This window comes from Daphnia magna, linkage group LG9 (genome assembly GCF_020631705.1).
Source record: "Daphnia magna isolate NIES linkage group LG9, ASM2063170v1.1, whole genome shotgun sequence".
Lineage (NCBI taxonomy): Eukaryota > Metazoa > Arthropoda > Branchiopoda > Diplostraca > Daphniidae > Daphnia > Daphnia magna.
The window spans coordinates 2,894,326-2,909,156 of NC_059190.1; the positions used below are offsets into that span (position 1 = coordinate 2,894,326).

The following is a 14,831-nucleotide window of genomic DNA, read 5'->3' on the forward strand; positions in this document are numbered from 1 at the left end:
GATTATTGTGAGAGATGCGAATTCTCACGCCATCTATCCGCCCCAAAAGTAGATGATTTCAAATTTTCGTTAAAACCAAATTGCCTCAGAAATCACGTAAAGAAACAAAACAGAGAATGGGAAGGGCAATTTTTCCATCAAACTCCATGGTCTTGACCCGATTGGTGACTAATGTGCTCTCACGATATCTCACACTAGTACTACGACTGTTTTACGTGACTGACGCCACACATTATCACATTAATCCTTCTGGCTTCACGTAGTTTTGCGGCCTCGTTGCACAGGCCAGCGGAGCGTACAAGTCTCTAATGACACCAATCGTTTTGGCATTGATATGCAAAATTTTCTATTTTTTATTTGCAGATAATTTGAGGCCTTGTTTTAAAAAAATAGAAGGTAAGAAACCAGTTGAAAACAGTACTTTCCACTGTACAAGCACTTAGCAGAAAGTAAAAACATTTCCAGAATTTAATTGAATCCGGTAGTAGCTAAAAAAATCTTGTCGGTAAAAATATTCCTTTTGTGACCAACATTTCATTGAATCCTACGGTATAAGTAAAACTTTTGAACTCAAATAAGAAAAAAACACGTAAAACGTAGAAACGACCTTGCCAGGGATCGAACCTGGAATCTCTTGCTCCGTAGGCAAGCGCCTTATCCATTGGGCCACAAGGCCATGAAGATAATGATGTTTCTGAACCTGACAATTTAAACCGGAATTTGATGAATGACCATTTCCATTTGTAATGTTTAGTTGTTTCATTGCTGGATCACAAAATCACAAAGTGCAACAAGAGACGCTTGCATAATAAAAGAAATGAATTTTTGATTGACAATTTATTACTAATGACCTACAGGAGCATCAATTTTAGTAATTCTTACAACACGCGATAGAACACAACAGGCAGTGAACACACAAAGAGGGAAAAATTACATTTTACTGTGTCTTTTTTGTTTTGTGTAGTCATCTCGCATGAAAACGAAGAGAAAAATGTTAAATAATTCCGTTTTGAGGGCTGAGAGAAAAACAATAGTGAATGAAGATAATAATTTGGTTACAGTTAGGAATATGAAAATCCGAGTGCGCAATATTGTCAATACTACATCTCCGTAAGTAAATTCTATTTCACACATTTAAATTAAACAACCTAAAAAAAAATTTGTCCCTGGCAGGACGGCAGAACGGTCAAATTCAGGCTAAGATCGATTTTGGTTAAGATTCGACAAATAAAGATGCTTCAATTCGATTTTAGGATGATGTTCAAAGAGAGCAGCCCGATTTTGTCCCTCGCCTTTCTTAACCCAATGAGCATAAACTCGAAAAGCACAAGCATCTATCACCTAAAAAGAATTGAATATTCGTTCACAAAACAAAAGCCATTAGAATTTGAGGATAACTTTTAAGAAGACGCTGTTGTAGATTGTTACCTTTCGAACTGCTTTCATGCGATAAGGATCACGGCGAGCGACCATGATAGACAGAGGCTCGGGCGTCAGTTTCAACCGTCGGATACGGACCATTGACTGAACGCATAAAATACCGAAGCGGAACATCCGACGTGCGTTAAATACCCGACCATGATAGTGCTGTCAATAACATGAAGATAAATTAGAAAATAATGGACAAACAATGCGAAAAAACCAAATCAATATGATAAAGACAAATAACATTAAAAATATAATCTGATGGAAAACATTGGGTCGTTAAGTGATCTTAGCGAAAGGCAAGTGACACGGCTAACGTTCCAGGTTTCATGGCGGGTATTACTTTGATTGAAAACACAGTTGGGAGGAGAGTCTGAAGAAGAAGGGAACTCACGGTCGTTCCTGGTGCTCCCAACCCAGTCGACGAAGAAATTATGCTGAAATCATCGGGCCGCTGTCATCAAAAATCCCCCACAAAGAACACCACGGCAAATGCAGCACATGTCGATTTTTTGTTTGTTTTTTGGTTCAAGGGTGGGCAACAAGAATAAATTAGTGAAAGAACTTCACACGATCCTAATGAGTTACGTAATACGGCGGCGACAATTTTCTAACTGACAATTAGTTTAGTAGTGGTGCACCAAAAAAAAAAAGATAAACAAAAAGGACCTATGCGTGCTAGACCCTCAAGAATTTCCGTTATCAAACGTGGCATAGCTGAAAACGCATTTCTACAGGCAATTTTATTGCACTACATGGATGGAAAAAGCTTGGCGCACGAGGAGGGAAAACGAAAGCTTTGCTTCATTCTACTTATTTAGAACTAGTTAAGCCAGAAAGCGAAAACACGGGACAAAGGTGTCGAATAATGCAGGAGGCATTTAACTAAGTATCACTAAAGAAAACATGGACAAATGGCAAAGCTAGACACATAACTTACGAGAACTTGAAAAAATTCGTGTTTAAGTGCTTCGTCCACTGTGAGACGTCGCTTGGGATCAAGAATGAGGAGCTTAGAGATGAGATCTTTGGGAGCATCTGGCCGATAAATTTCGAATTCGTTAACATTTTCAAAACAACAAAGCGAATAAAATAAAAGAAAAGAAAAATAACCAGTAATGTCATCCCATTCGGGCGAGGTAAAGCTATAACGGCCTTCCATAATGTTGCGTAGCATCACCATTTGTTTGCGATGCCAAAATGGAGGGCAACCAATTAATCTGGAAAAATACCATCAGAATTTTTTAAACCAGAAGGATAACTCAAGTTATGTAACTTACAGGGTAAACATGATGACTCCACAGGCCCACCTAGGATATCAGATTGTAGGCATTAATACAAAATTAAAACCTTACTTCAGTATTTAGTAACATCTCACATATCAACTTCCTTGTTGTAGCCATCATATCCTTCAAACATATTTGACTTCAGAAGTTCAGGAGCAAGGTACCCTGGTGTACCTACCAACTCTATTGATGTTTTGGCTAATGATTAAAACTGCATTGGGTACAAATTTCAGATAATATTTACCAAACAACTTTTCCCCTGGCTGAAGTATCCTTGCAAAGCCAAAATCTGTTAATTTTACATTCAAATTGTCATCTAAAAGAATATTTTCTGGCTTAAGATCACGATGTACAATGTTCATTCTGTGAACATGTTGTAGAGCTTCAAACAACTGTTTCATAATATACCTGTACAGAAAAGTTATAATTAAACCACTAACAAATAATTTTAAAAGAAAGTTATACTTGGTTTTTTTTTCAGAAAGGGTTACTACACTGGTTAGGTAATCAAATAGCTCTCCATTCCGACATAACTCAAAAACAAGAAATATGAAGGTTTCTGATTCAAAAACATCATGGAGTTCAACTATAAAGGATTTGGATGATTAAAATTTTGTCTTTTAGAATTTTTGTATTCTTTACTTATGTAAGGATGTCCTGCTACCCTTCGTAAAATTGCAATTTCCCGTAAAGTAGATTCTCTCATGGCAGGTCCTTCAGTTTCTGATGGATCACCATTTATGTCCATAATTTTACATGCATACTCTCTTCCTGTTTCTTTTTCAACACACCTTCTTACTGTTGAACTAACACCTCTATAAAGAATAACTTAGTCGTTTAGAGACGCAATTGTGGTGAAAAACGTGATCATGAACACACCTTCCAAGGATCTCTTTGGGTTCATACTTCGCGTAGAACTCCTTCGCTACATCCTTGTCCGGCAACACATCGTCTGTTTCGTCTCTCGCCATCGGAGGTTAGAATTACGAAACTAAAGCAAAACGTTTTATTTGTACCAGAATTTTACTCGGATCAGAGGAATCGTATGAACTTCAAGGTACTTGTTAAGGTCGTCTGGCTGGTATGTGATTTAGGCAAAACAAAGGCAGCCAAAGTCACGACATCTATGATGAAAAGCTGTATTATTCCTCTTAACATATCACAAGTTATGACATTATCACGTTTGCGATCGTCATTTCGTCCGAGGAAATAAAAAAACCCCAAAATGATGAAGATAAACAGGAAAATCAAAAGCAGCAAAACGAAATTTTTGAATTGATTTTTTTTACGATATACAGAATGAGCCTTCAATCATTCGATCTCAACAACATCAACGTCACGAAATTTGCAAACCGATTAATACAATATAATATATAAAATGAGGCATCTATGTTAAGGTATGGGCCCTGAAAACAAGTCAGAAAAGCTGGACAAGATATGAAGTACTACCATCTTTCCATTTTGGATCCTCGGCGACCGTTGCACGACACATCGGACATGTTCTCTCCCTATCCAGCCACATCGCCAGGCAATCTTCGCAGAATATATGTTTGCAAGAGAGGAACGTAGGTTTTCGGTAGCCATCATGACAAATAGGGCACATTGGGCCTGCATCTTGTAGTTGTTCATTGGAAGGATGACTTCCATAGCGCTAGATGCGTGACAAAAATTACAGTAATGAAATATAGCAGGATAAGTTTTAGAAGACATAATCTTACTGTGCTTTGAAAAAGTTTTGACACTGAAAGCTTCCATTCTGTGACAAGTCTGATAGCCCCATAGGCTTTGCATGTTAAATAAATCCCACACAGACAGACTCCAATGAGGGTATCGTAATAATATAAGCCCGAATTTTCACTTGATTGACTTGTTAGAAGGTAGTGAATCCATGGTGGGACTGCAGCTAATGCTCGGTAAAGGTGAGACGATCTTTCAATGAAAGCGAAATATTTCCCCTAGACGTAATATGAATTGCGAAATTCTAAAACCCATAAGCAACAAAATAAACTTTAATTTTCTTACCCGGTGTGAGATAGGAAAAAATCCAAGTGGAAACGAAGCTAGCAATCCTTTTAAAAGGACAGTAATAATTTTCAGGATATGATCAGTTGTCGTCACGATCCAAAGTAAATTGGCCAATGACAGCGGAGCCGAATTCGGTGTGAAAACCAAAAGACTAATTGAAGCAAGCAACTTGTATGAATTACAGCACAAATTAAACAGATTTCTTTCATAACAAACCTGTGGTAAAGTTCATTGTCACCACACAGGAAGTGCACAAGTAAGATGCATGCAACAATATTTAGGGATATTATTCCTAATGGTTTCAATTCTCTCTTGCCTTGTTTGGACACTTCTCTTTGTACAGTTCTATCAGCATGGACAAAAGTCACAACCAATGCCAGAATAACAAGTATATCTGAAAAATTGATTGATCTAGAACATAAAAAAATATCAGCTATATAACAATAAGTGATTTGTGTACCTGAAGTGTGTTTGTAGATTTCCTTAAACAAAATGAGGATTAAGAAAGGAATGTACGTCAGAACTTTCTGCAGAACACCATACATCTCTGGATTCTGTTCCAGAAATTGGCTGATTGCTGAGAATGGATTAGTTGATACATTAGTGGCTGGTTGGGTTGTAGGAGAACTGGGAAGGGTGTGCTCATTTGAAGGTGACTGGTTCAAAATGGGACTGTCTGAACTGGATATGTTTACAGTTGTCTCAATGTTAGTGACTGGTTGTACTTGACCGCTGGGCTGTGTTAAACTTTCTCTTTGTCGTCCTTGCAATCCCTGACCTTGTAGCCATTGTGACAGTACAAGTTGCTGATTGTTTCCTTGTTGAATTTGGAATCTCCAAGACGGACTGTAATACAAAGTAAATTATGCACAGTTAAGGAAGTGGATTTCTAAATGCTGTACCTTCCAAATGTAAACTGAAATGGTGAACTTGGTGGCGGTGGTGGTCTACTTGCCATTCCTTCTCCTAGAAATAACCTAGAAAATTGTAGGTCACCGTTAGGAATCCATCCAACTTGTAAAAATGAAACATCCTTAACCTGATTAATTGCAAAAATTGAATTCAGCAACAGAACACTTCATTTCATCAAATAAACATTCCTAGTCGGCGAATCTTCTAGCGAATGATTAGTTCTTTCCGTGAATTGGTTACAAGGTTTACAGACAGAAGCGGTAAATTTTTTAAATACCGAAAATAGGTCGAAGTCACAAGTTTTGTAAGATTAAACGTATTACGAAATACACGTTCGATGCTAGATAAACGTTGGATCAGCTGAAATATTATTGATAAGTTTTGTGAGACTCGCAGCACTTTGACGGTGACGGTGAATTTTGTTATTGCTTAGGAAAATATCTGGTTGTCATCTGCAATACACATGACAGTGCAACTTTGCGTTCCTAGATGTCACCTTTGGCGGTTTCCGGTTTCTTTGTATTTCATATTTGTGGCAATCCCGCTGTCAAAAATTTAGGCGCGAATGGATTCACATTGAGAATGAGCAGATCTGCATGAGGTTGAAGTTTTTTCCCAGTATACTGTTTGCTTTCCTTGTCTACACTACACTTCCCGTTTAAATTATCATGAAGAAACCATTGAAAAAGGATGTCTACAGCCTTGGTAGGCACAAAGTTATTGAGTGTGACAAAACTGGAAATGTTCAGGAAGTGAGACTTGTTGTTTCCCCTATTGACAAAACCCAGAAATGTAAGAAGATTTGCATTCTAAGAGACTTCTGGTAGTAAGAAAAGTGATACATAATTTTAGACTGATGGTAGAGGTAATTTTTTCTTTCATTTAGGCTAAACACTTTTGTCAAAGTGGGTGATGTAGTTCACATCCATGCTGATTGGTATGAATCCTTTGATGAAAATTTTGAAAGCTATGAGCTAGCCATAATTGACTGTAGAAGTGGTCTAATTGTTGTTAAACCAGATCTGCTTGTATCAGGAACCTCAGTGGTTTCCTCCCTCTTTTGTCAGCGCAAAGCAGTGCTTTCTGAGAGATTCCGTGGTATTGAACCCACCAACCAGGTTATGTTGAATGGAACTCTGGTTCACCGCCTTTTACAAAAAGTATGTATTGGTTATTCTGAGTGCTAACGACAAACATATAAATTTATATCTGCAATGTTATTAGGCTTTGATAGGAAAATTCTACGACACTCCGTCACTGAATAAAATCGCCGACGCGTTACTCAGTGATCCCTCAACTATTCATGATCTCTATGGAGCTAATATACTGAAATGTGAACTGAAAGAAAGTATTTCCGGTTACATCCCAATGGTCAAGACTTTCATTGATAAATACGTTGTCGCTAAAAATCCATACCTTCCACATGAAACTGATAAGAAAAAGATAGCAAGCAAAAATGGAAAGTATGGCAATCCTCCGACATTCTGGGATGGCCACATTGATACCGTCTGTGATGTAGAAGAAAATATGTGGTCACCATGGCTCGGCATAAAAGGGAAGGTTCGATTTCACTGTGAAGGTTGTACATCAATTATATTCCGAGAATTTTGATTAAAAAGTTAGTCAATATTAATATCACGGAAAACATTACACAGGTGAATGACAAAAGGCTGGGCAAAGTCAAGATGCCTTTAGAATTGAAGACGGGACGTTCTTCTTTTTCAGCGGAGCATAAAGGACAAGTTACTTTGTATTCTATGATGATGAATCAGCAGAATGGAGAGAGAAAAGTCACCGATGGTAGTCCAGGTGGCTTACTACTCTATCTCAAAGATGGCGCCATTCAGCATGTACCTGCTGGCCACAACGAGAAACAAGGTCTTGTCCAGCTGAGGAACGAAATGGTTAAGTATTTGACCTCCCCTACCACAACTTCGGAAAAAGGAGAAATCTCCGAGGGCCCACTTCCCACCCGCATTGATCGAGTGAACCAGTGCAACTCTTGTCCGTTACGAGTTGAATGCACCATTTATCAGGTTAGATTTAAATTCCATTAAATCTTATGCGTGACCGAGGTTCAACAGTAAACGTTTCCAAAAGATTGCTGAAGACAGCGCTAACGAAACAACACCGTCAATGCCTTTACCGCTAGAGTCGGTTGAGCATTTAACGTCTGCACATCAAAACTATTTTTTACACTGGTCAAAGATGCTACGGCTTGAATTTGAGGAATCTCAGGCTCGATCTCGCTCTATAAGCGATATTTGGTGCATTGATCCGCTTGACAGAGAAGCTCAAGGATACTGTATCAGTTTTTTACAGGTACTTCTACTGTTTTTTATTTACCAACATAACGTTTGTCAATTTGATAAAAAAAATATATATTTATTGGACAGGTCGAAAATTGCCTAGCGTCCCAAAATCCCACGTCTGAATTAAACCAATATTCAATCAAACTTGTTCCAGCTAATCGCATTCATCTGCCTACGCGCATCTCCTTGCAACGAGGTGACAGTGTAGTACTCAGCACAGATAAAGAGGTAGCTGTAGCTACTGGCTGTCTGGTTGATATCAGTACTAGTTCTGTTACCGTTGTCGACAGACAGGAATGTACACAATTGGGATCGTAATTTCGAGGTGAGAACGGCAACGTTTCGCGTAATGAAACCTTGCAAGCTAATAATTTTGTTTTCTTTTTTAGGTACTTCATTTGGACAAAATGGAATATCAAGGCGGGCAAACTCTTTTATATGCTAACCTCAGCAGGTTGATGGCGAATAATGCAAATGCGGCCAAACTCAGAGAGTTGGTCATTGACTTAAAGCTTCCTGTATTTAAAGCGGGATTGCCAAAATCGTTGCTTGAAGTGTTGTGGCCGGTTTTAAGGCCTTTGAATGCATTTCAGAGGAGAGCTGTTCTAAAAGCTCTAACTTGCGAAGACTATTGCCTTATAAATGGTCTGCCAGGCACTGGTAAGACGTCTCTAATTGTGGCGCTAATACGACTGGCTGTCCGTCTTGGCCAATCCGTTCTCCTGACCAGCTATACCCACTCAGCCGTAGACAACGTCCTGCTCAAACTCTGCCAATTTAATGACGTTGAATTTCTTCGCATCGGGCGCGAGCATCGCACCCACTCTTCCATATTGCCCTACAGTGCAGAAACCAAAACCAAAAACTGCCATACCGTCGAAGAATTAGAAACTGTTTATAGGTATGCCTACTTCTACTATATCTTAAATTAAAGTTGTCTATTTAATTTACTCCATATCTGGCATAGCGTACCTGTGATAGCAGCCACTTGCCTTAGCGTCGGACATCCGGCGCTTATTCGCCGCAAATTTGACTTGTGCATCGTCGACGAAGCAGCGCAAGCCCTACAGTTGGCTGTTCTCGGACCCCTAACCGCTGCCAAAAAATTCGTGCTTGTCGGAGATCCCCTTCAACTTCCACCAGTCGTCCAAAGCAGAACTGCCAAGTAAAGATCTATTTTTCTCATTTCTTTTAAATTCTTTTAAGAACACAAAGTTCGAAAAGTGATGGTGTATTTTAATTTCAATTCGAGATTTTCCGTCAAAACTGTAAAGGAATGTGATGGCGTAGGGAGGAATTTAATCAAATTCAAATTCGTATCATACTGCGATGCCCTCTACCAAGATCGCACTACTACGGTTCCGTAAGGCGAAACATGAGGCGCATAGTGGTATGAAGGGTAGGAGTAAGGCGAGTAGGCGTATCCGTATGGGTTGATCCCTAGTGGAGCTGTTGCAACTGCGTTACAATAACAGTAGGATAAGTAAGATAAACCGTTTAAAGAACATTGAAGATGTGTAGCATTTTACCTGGAGCAACGTGGCCACCGGCAAACTTTACCACCGTTGGCTGCTCAACTGTTTACGTTAAAGAGAAATGCTCAGTCACGATGCTTCATTTATGCTTTTTTCTAAATCAAATGACTCACCTTTCACCGATGCCGTGGGAGCTACAACATGTTCAGGTGCAGTGGCTACTGGAACTGGTGCGGCAGCAACTACCAAAGGATTTGATCATCTAGTAGAATAATAAAACATCAATTTCTATTCAAGATTTGACTTACCGGCAATGGGGACGTGGCTGATAGGCATTTTAGGTGCCTTTCCCACAAGGGGTAGAAGTGGTCCGTTGGACGGTGCTAAAGAAGAGCGGAAGCCATTCTCATCTGCGTAGTAGTTGTTTACCACGACAGTTCCGTCTGGGTTTCCGTACCTGTAATTTCACAATCAGCTATGTTTTCCTTTCTTTGAAAAACAAATGAATTTGTTACGTGTAGGATCCGCGGACGATGCCAAAAGCATCCTTGGTCTCGGTCCGTACCTGGTTAGGTTCTTGATAACCAAACGCGTATTGGCCAAGCTCATTTTGCGCGTGATATTGGCTTTGAAAGCCAACTGGAACAGTTCCATACTGTACATAGGATGGGTTGGGGGCAGCTTTCGCTGCGGCAAACGCAAGAAACAACGCAGATCTGTCAAGAAAATGTGATTAGTTTGGAACCAGCAACTTTTTTGAAAATCGCATGCTAAACGAGAAACGTACCACGAATTTCATCTTCGTAGAGGAGGGAAGTTGGGCGTATGGAATCTGATGTGGGACTGAATGTAATACCATCCGATGCCCTTTTTTATATCGGTGCGTTAGTTCAACATTTCGATCTCGATCCTCCCTTTTCTTTAAAGAAAACAAAAAAGAATTATCACAAAACGAATTGTAAGCTTTAAACTCCTCCTCTATACTTGGGCGCAACTGAAGGCAAAAGTTATTGTGCTACAGTTCTTTGCGCTCGGCTGAATCTTCGGTTTGTTCTTCACGCCTATCTTGTTTCAACCTTGAATCTTCTTACTCATAGGCATTTCGCTTTACTGTCAGGTTCCGGAATTGGAGGTTAAGTATCGTAACGAATTTTTACACCCCAATTTTTCGTTCGTGAATTATGCTTAAAAGGACATTGCGTTCATACCCACCTCAAACAAAATAGCAAAAAACTAATTTTTATTATATTTGTAAGGCTGCTGCTTGCACTTATCCACGCATTAATTGAGGCAGCTGGCAGATGCGCGGTTAGTCCATTTACGTCAGCACGACAAACGAAACTAATAAACATTTATTAGCTAATGCTCGGCCACGCCTTTGAAGTGCAAATCATCGGTTGGTTCATCGCCAGTTGGTTTTTCCCAGTTGTCAGTTCCCCCATATTTCCGGGTCACGAAAATAATTGTTCTGCCCTTGGGAATCCGAAATGTTCTTTGAAATAATTTTCACGAAAGCTTAATCCTGTTAAAGCTTTTTTTCTTGCTCCGCGATAATAAAAAAAAAGAGCAAAAAGAAAGACCCTATTTGGCAGTGGGGCCCCTGACTCTTGATTTGGAATAGCGTGTGATCTCATGGGAGACGCCCAACGTCGTGATAAAGTTTGTCCTCGCGAAAATATTCACGGATCTTCTCACAGTCTCTCCACTGATTTTAACTTGCCCTTTTCTACTATTTCAATCATTTCCAAACTCTTGCTGTTTGGATGTTTCCGCATATTCGTAGTAAATCGCCTTAAGGAATTATTCCGTGTTCACGATTTGGTCTAAATCCATCATTTCTTTCACAGGTCATTGGGCATGGATGAATCGCTGTTCGTGCGGACTAAGTCGGGTGACGCCCAAAGCCTCTGAAACTCTAAAGCTGCAGTACAGGATGTGCGGCCCAGTCAACGCTTTAGCCAATAAATTGACATACGGAGGCGAGCTGGAGTGTGGAAGTGAAGTCATCGAGCAGGCGACGCTCCAATTGCCTTCCCTTACTTCCATCGAACAGGAATATGCTGATCGACCATGGCTCCTCTCGGTCATCAAACCTGGATTACGTCATGCTGTTGTCTTCCTTGACACGAGCTTGTTGGGTGCCATCAAAGCCAATCATTCGGAAATCGACAGTGACGAGAGCAACAAATCGCCAATCAACCATTTGGAAGCCAAATTGGCTCTACTTATTGTTAAGGCGTTACGCGGCAGCGGTTTACCTTACGACCAAATGGGCATTATTGCACCTTACCAGTCACAGGTGCAACATTTGAAGCAGGCGGCCGTCGAAATGCCTGAAGTGGAGATCAATACTGTTGATCAGTATCAAGGTCGTGATAAAGAAGCCATTATTTACAGCTGTACAAAAAGTGAACGAGATGGCGAATCAACGGTCGCGGAAGGCACTCAAACCATTCTGCATGATATTAGACGTTTGACAGTAGCCCTTACGCGAGCCAAGCACAAACTGATTGTCATTGGTGACAGCCAAACCCTTCAGAGTTTTCCGCCTTTTGCAAAACTTCTAGCCTCGCTGGAAGCGTCACAGCGCTATCAGCTGTGTCCCGGAAGGGATCAAATTTGAGTGCCTTAGCATGATCTCTTAGATTCTTATATCTGTCTTGCCCGAACTTGTGAAACTAATTGACCATTTCTTTTTAGAATTATCAGTTTTCATTTTAACGGTCTTCCATATGGCCGCCAATTTTCGTGCTCAAATGTTTTCATTTTGGAATTTTTTAGAATTGGAATTTTTTAGAGAATCCTCATCTCTTTAGCTTTAGTTGCCAAATTTGTTGCCATTTTCAAACTTTAAATCAGGATATTGCATACGTACCATACGTGTCAGTAATTCCGTGGGGGGAATAAATTCACACGAAATTGAAATCGGTTTGTTTATAAAACGATTTTGTATTTGTGTTCATGCAAGGTCACGATTCGTCATCCATTGTATTTTAACTAAAAGAAAAGATGCGAGGGATGTTTTCGACTATTCTTTTTTATTTATTTTTCTTGTCTGATAAGCAATACGCACCCTCAACGATTAAGTAGTAGTCTTCTGAGTATGTGAGGTTGGCTTAATTCTGTTACAGAGTAATATTAGTTTGCTGTAACTCCCTGGAACAGAATGTCTATTGTTGTTTCTCTCCTACGCCAGCCTCGGCTGATGTGCCATCACATTGTAACATGCAGGTCCAGCAGTTCATTGATTAATACCCCAGAAAAGGAAATTTCATTCGCTGATCATCGTACTGCCTATGCTCATTTAAGCCGTACCGAAATTCTGAGGGCTTGGATTGTGCTCAAATTGTGCTCTTTTGATTTCTTGTTGCAAAACAGTTTGAAGGTAAACATTTACAATTTTCTTCTGTTTTTCTTTCTCATTTAATGGTTTACTTTGTTTGATAGGTATTGGAGCATAGTCAGCGGGTGTTAGGGCGCGGATTATTGGAAAAAATCCTTCGACCAACTCTGTACGATCAGTTTGTTGCTGGAGATGATCCACAGTCGCTGAAAGAGACGGCCAACAAGTTGAAGAAAGTTGGCATAAAACTAATGATCCTTCCATCACTAGAAGAAGACGTTGGGCAGAAAAGTGACGAAAAGTAAGACTCTTTTTGTAATTTACGCACCTTCGTTTTGCTATTATAGTTTATTTCTGTTTATGAAGTCGGTACAATTCTAATGTAGAAGTGACACTACAATTAGCTGAAATAGCGTATCATCATGGTGGTCCCTTGTCGTGTCTCCAGACAAAAATCACTGCTTTAATCAGCGCTGATTTGTTGGTAAAAATTTCTATGCATTTATTGAGTTAAATTATTTTTAATCAAATATTTCCTACTTAAAGCTTAAATTAGCCGAGCGCAATCGAGACAAAGAAGACCAGTTCCGCACGATATCTTCATGGGCCAATTATATGGCCGGTGGATTGCTTGCCCCTGTGTCATATCTTGATAAAACAGAAAACATTGAATTGGAGAAGGGGCTAGAACGATTAAAAAGCGTAGGCGCTTTTCGCATCTGGTCTCCAGTTCCGTTTACTCGTCGACGGAGAATTTACTTATTTGAACCAGGCCATCTCCATCGCTGCGTTATCCATGGCCGGTGCTTTTAACCAATCAAGACCCGTAGTATGGAACACGTATCAGTGCTACTTGAAGGTATAATAGACTTCCCTTGAATTTATTTCTAGAACCGTAAGAACAGATTTTTAATTCCAGGACGCCTTTGAAAAAATTTGCAGTGAGCTCGAAATCACCCAACGAATGGGAGTCGGTTTTGGAGCTAAAATAGTAAGGGGTGCATACTTGGAACGCGAACGTCAACTAAGTGTGGAAGGAAATTATCCAGACCCTACAAATCCATCCTACGAAGCTACCTCGGACGTTTACGATAGGTTCAGTTAAATAATTTCAATTGAAAATTGTAGTACTAGCTTTTTAAAAAACAGGGCGGTAGAGTACCTACTGGAAGAAGTAGTTCGCTCTGGAGGTCAACGCTGTAATGTCATTGTGGCCAGTCATAACGAAAAATCCGTGCTAAAAGCCTTGACGAAAATGAGATCACTGGGTATTTCACCAAAAGACAACACTGTAGTTTTTGGTCAAATTTATGGCATGGCTTCAAATATTACTGTGAAATTAGGTACAGTAGGTTTACATTTCAGATTGAATGGTAATTTAATCATCATGTTTGAGTCGTCTTACAATTTATAGCTTCCGAAGGATACATTGTGTATAACTCTGTACCTTATGGTTCGCTATTTGATGTACTGCCTTACCTATCACGACGAGCCACAGAGAACCGAGCTGTCCTCAAAGGCACTAGACGTGAACGGACATTACTGGCACGAGAGCTCAGAGCTCGTTTTCTTGGATTTTAAATTCGAGGTTAGTATTTAGTGAAGTATATTTCACTTTTTTCTTAGATTCACATAGTAAAAAATAATAATAATTTTTTTTTATTACGTTATTCACGAAGATTTAATATGAAAAGGAGAATCCACTTAGAAATGGGAAAATTTAAGAGCACCACTTGTGAAGGACTTCGCTTAGTAACGCATTAGGTAAATGTCTTCGTATTGCAGCTCTATGTACACAAGATTTCAAAGACTCCAGACAAATTTCAGTTTGACGTGCAATTAGTTGATAACGTCACCATTCCTATCTCTTCTGGTCATGTTTGTAATTAGAAATAGTATGCAGAGGTTTAAAAATCAATGAAAGGTGATTTGGCAATTTCATTCAGCTAAAAAAAAATTTACTTTGGAAAGCCCTCTAAAGGTCTATCTCCAAAAGTTTGGTTATTCAAGTTTGTCTATCCACCAGTTATTTATCCTTGAAACCATCATGTCA

The 14,831-nt window shown here is 39.6% G+C and overlaps 5 protein-coding genes and 1 non-coding gene across 10 annotated transcripts; 2 read left to right on the forward strand and 4 right to left on the reverse strand.

Annotated features, from left to right (window-relative positions):
* Positions 1–603: 603 nt before the first annotated feature.
* Trnar-acg lies at positions 604–676 on the reverse strand. The gene has a single exon. It is a non-coding gene; the product is annotated as a tRNA-Arg (tRNA).
* Positions 677–818: 142 nt separating this feature from the next.
* Positions 819–3,898, reverse strand: LOC116931076 (phosphorylase b kinase gamma catalytic chain, skeletal muscle/heart isoform). 3 transcript variants are annotated; one of them, XM_032938573.2, is made up of 12 exons: positions 3,773–3,898; positions 3,591–3,702; positions 3,354–3,526; positions 3,177–3,297; positions 2,956–3,119; positions 2,804–2,894; positions 2,706–2,735; positions 2,539–2,645; positions 2,366–2,463; positions 1,820–1,879; positions 1,429–1,587; positions 819–1,341 (listed from the first exon to the last, which is right to left on the reverse strand). In XM_032938573.2, exons 2-12 carry the CDS (start codon positions 3,680–3,682, stop codon positions 1,198–1,200), a joined length of 1,239 nt encoding a protein of 412 aa, XP_032794464.1. In that variant the 5' UTR covers positions 3,683–3,702; positions 3,773–3,898; the 3' UTR covers positions 819–1,197. The 3 variants fall into 3 exon arrangements, with proteins under 3 accessions (XP_032794464.1, XP_032794463.1, XP_032794465.1); XM_032938572.2 differs by having other exon boundaries at positions 3,591–3,804; XM_032938574.2 differs by lacking the exon at positions 1,820–1,879 and having other exon boundaries at positions 3,591–3,803.
* LOC116931075 (RING finger and transmembrane domain-containing protein 2) lies at positions 3,835–6,073 on the reverse strand. 3 transcript variants are annotated; one of them, XM_045179201.1, is made up of 8 exons: positions 5,926–6,071; positions 5,776–5,852; positions 5,639–5,713; positions 5,197–5,582; positions 4,953–5,130; positions 4,734–4,887; positions 4,430–4,666; positions 3,835–4,362 (listed from the first exon to the last, which is right to left on the reverse strand). In XM_045179201.1, the coding sequence occupies exons 3-8, from the start codon at positions 5,692–5,694 to the stop codon at positions 4,129–4,131; spliced, it is 1,245 nt and encodes a 414-aa protein (XP_045035136.1). In that variant the 5' UTR covers positions 5,695–5,713; positions 5,776–5,852; positions 5,926–6,071; the 3' UTR covers positions 3,835–4,128. The 3 variants fall into 3 exon arrangements, with proteins under 3 accessions (XP_045035136.1, XP_045035137.1, XP_032794462.2); XM_045179202.1 differs by lacking the exon at positions 5,776–5,852 and having other exon boundaries at positions 5,926–6,073; XM_032938571.2 differs by having other exon boundaries at positions 5,776–6,052.
* Positions 6,074–6,160: 87 nt separating this feature from the next.
* Positions 6,161–12,407, forward strand: LOC116931066 (DNA replication ATP-dependent helicase/nuclease DNA2). The gene is given in 12 exon segments (XM_045179170.1): positions 6,161–6,471; positions 6,535–6,808; positions 6,873–7,211; positions 7,213–7,227; positions 7,304–7,684; positions 7,749–7,970; positions 8,045–8,242; positions 8,244–8,285; positions 8,350–8,861; positions 8,928–9,125; positions 10,416–10,567; positions 11,283–12,407. Coding segments are annotated over 12 exon segments (3,264 nt in total). The 5' UTR covers positions 6,161–6,316; the 3' UTR covers positions 12,059–12,407.
* On the reverse strand, positions 9,176–10,376 carry LOC123475953. Its single transcript, XM_045179208.1, has 6 exons — positions 10,223–10,376; positions 9,951–10,151; positions 9,744–9,892; positions 9,609–9,677; positions 9,490–9,537; positions 9,176–9,418 (listed from the first exon to the last, which is right to left on the reverse strand). The coding sequence occupies exons 3-6, from the start codon at positions 9,769–9,771 to the stop codon at positions 9,297–9,299; spliced, it is 267 nt and encodes an 88-aa protein (XP_045035143.1). The 5' UTR covers positions 9,772–9,892; positions 9,951–10,151; positions 10,223–10,376; the 3' UTR covers positions 9,176–9,296.
* A 51-nt stretch (positions 12,408–12,458) lies between the features above and the next one.
* LOC116931073 (hydroxyproline dehydrogenase) lies at positions 12,459–14,719 on the forward strand. Its single transcript, XM_032938569.2, is given in 9 exon segments — positions 12,459–12,820; positions 12,883–13,079; positions 13,145–13,262; positions 13,325–13,489; positions 13,491–13,637; positions 13,698–13,873; positions 13,928–14,121; positions 14,193–14,366; positions 14,458–14,719. Coding segments are annotated over 8 exon segments (1,383 nt in total). The 5' UTR covers positions 12,459–12,601; the 3' UTR covers positions 14,360–14,366; positions 14,458–14,719.
* Positions 14,720–14,831: the final 112 nt, after the last annotated feature.

Bases quoted from the DNA above. Each gene is read 5' to 3' on its own strand.
- LOC116931076 (XM_032938573.2), bottom strand. From the start codon at position 3,682: ATGGCGAGAGACGAAACAGACGATGTGTTGCCGGACAAGGATGTAGCG. The intron at 2,895-2,955 runs GTAAATATTATC...AAACATCAATAG, and splicing joins GCCAGGGGAAAAGTTGTTTG to AGTTGGTAGGTACACCAGGG. The intron at 1,588-1,819 runs GTGAGTTCCCTT...TGTTATTGACAG, and splicing joins TGGGAGCACCAGGAACGACC to CACTATCATGGTCGGGTATT.
- LOC116931075 (XM_045179202.1), bottom strand. From the start codon at position 5,694: ATGGCAAGTAGACCACCACCGCCACCAAGTTCACCATTTCAGTTTACA. The intron at 5,131-5,196 runs GTACACAAATCA...TCAATTTTTCAG, and splicing joins AATCTACAAACACACTTCAG to ATATACTTGTTATTCTGGCA. The intron at 4,888-4,952 runs GTTTGTTATGAA...TGCTTCAATTAG, and splicing joins GACAATGAACTTTACCACAG to TCTTTTGGTTTTCACACCGA.
- LOC123475953 (XM_045179208.1), bottom strand. From the start codon at position 9,771: ATGCCTATCAGCCACGTCCCCATTGCCG. The intron at 9,538-9,608 runs GTGAGTCATTTG...TAACGTAAACAG, and splicing joins TCCCACGGCATCGGTGAAAG to TTGAGCAGCCAACGGTGGTA. The intron at 9,419-9,489 runs GTAAAATGCTAC...ATTGTAACGCAG, and splicing joins CGGTGGCCACGTTGCTCCAG to TTGCAACAGCTCCACTAGGG.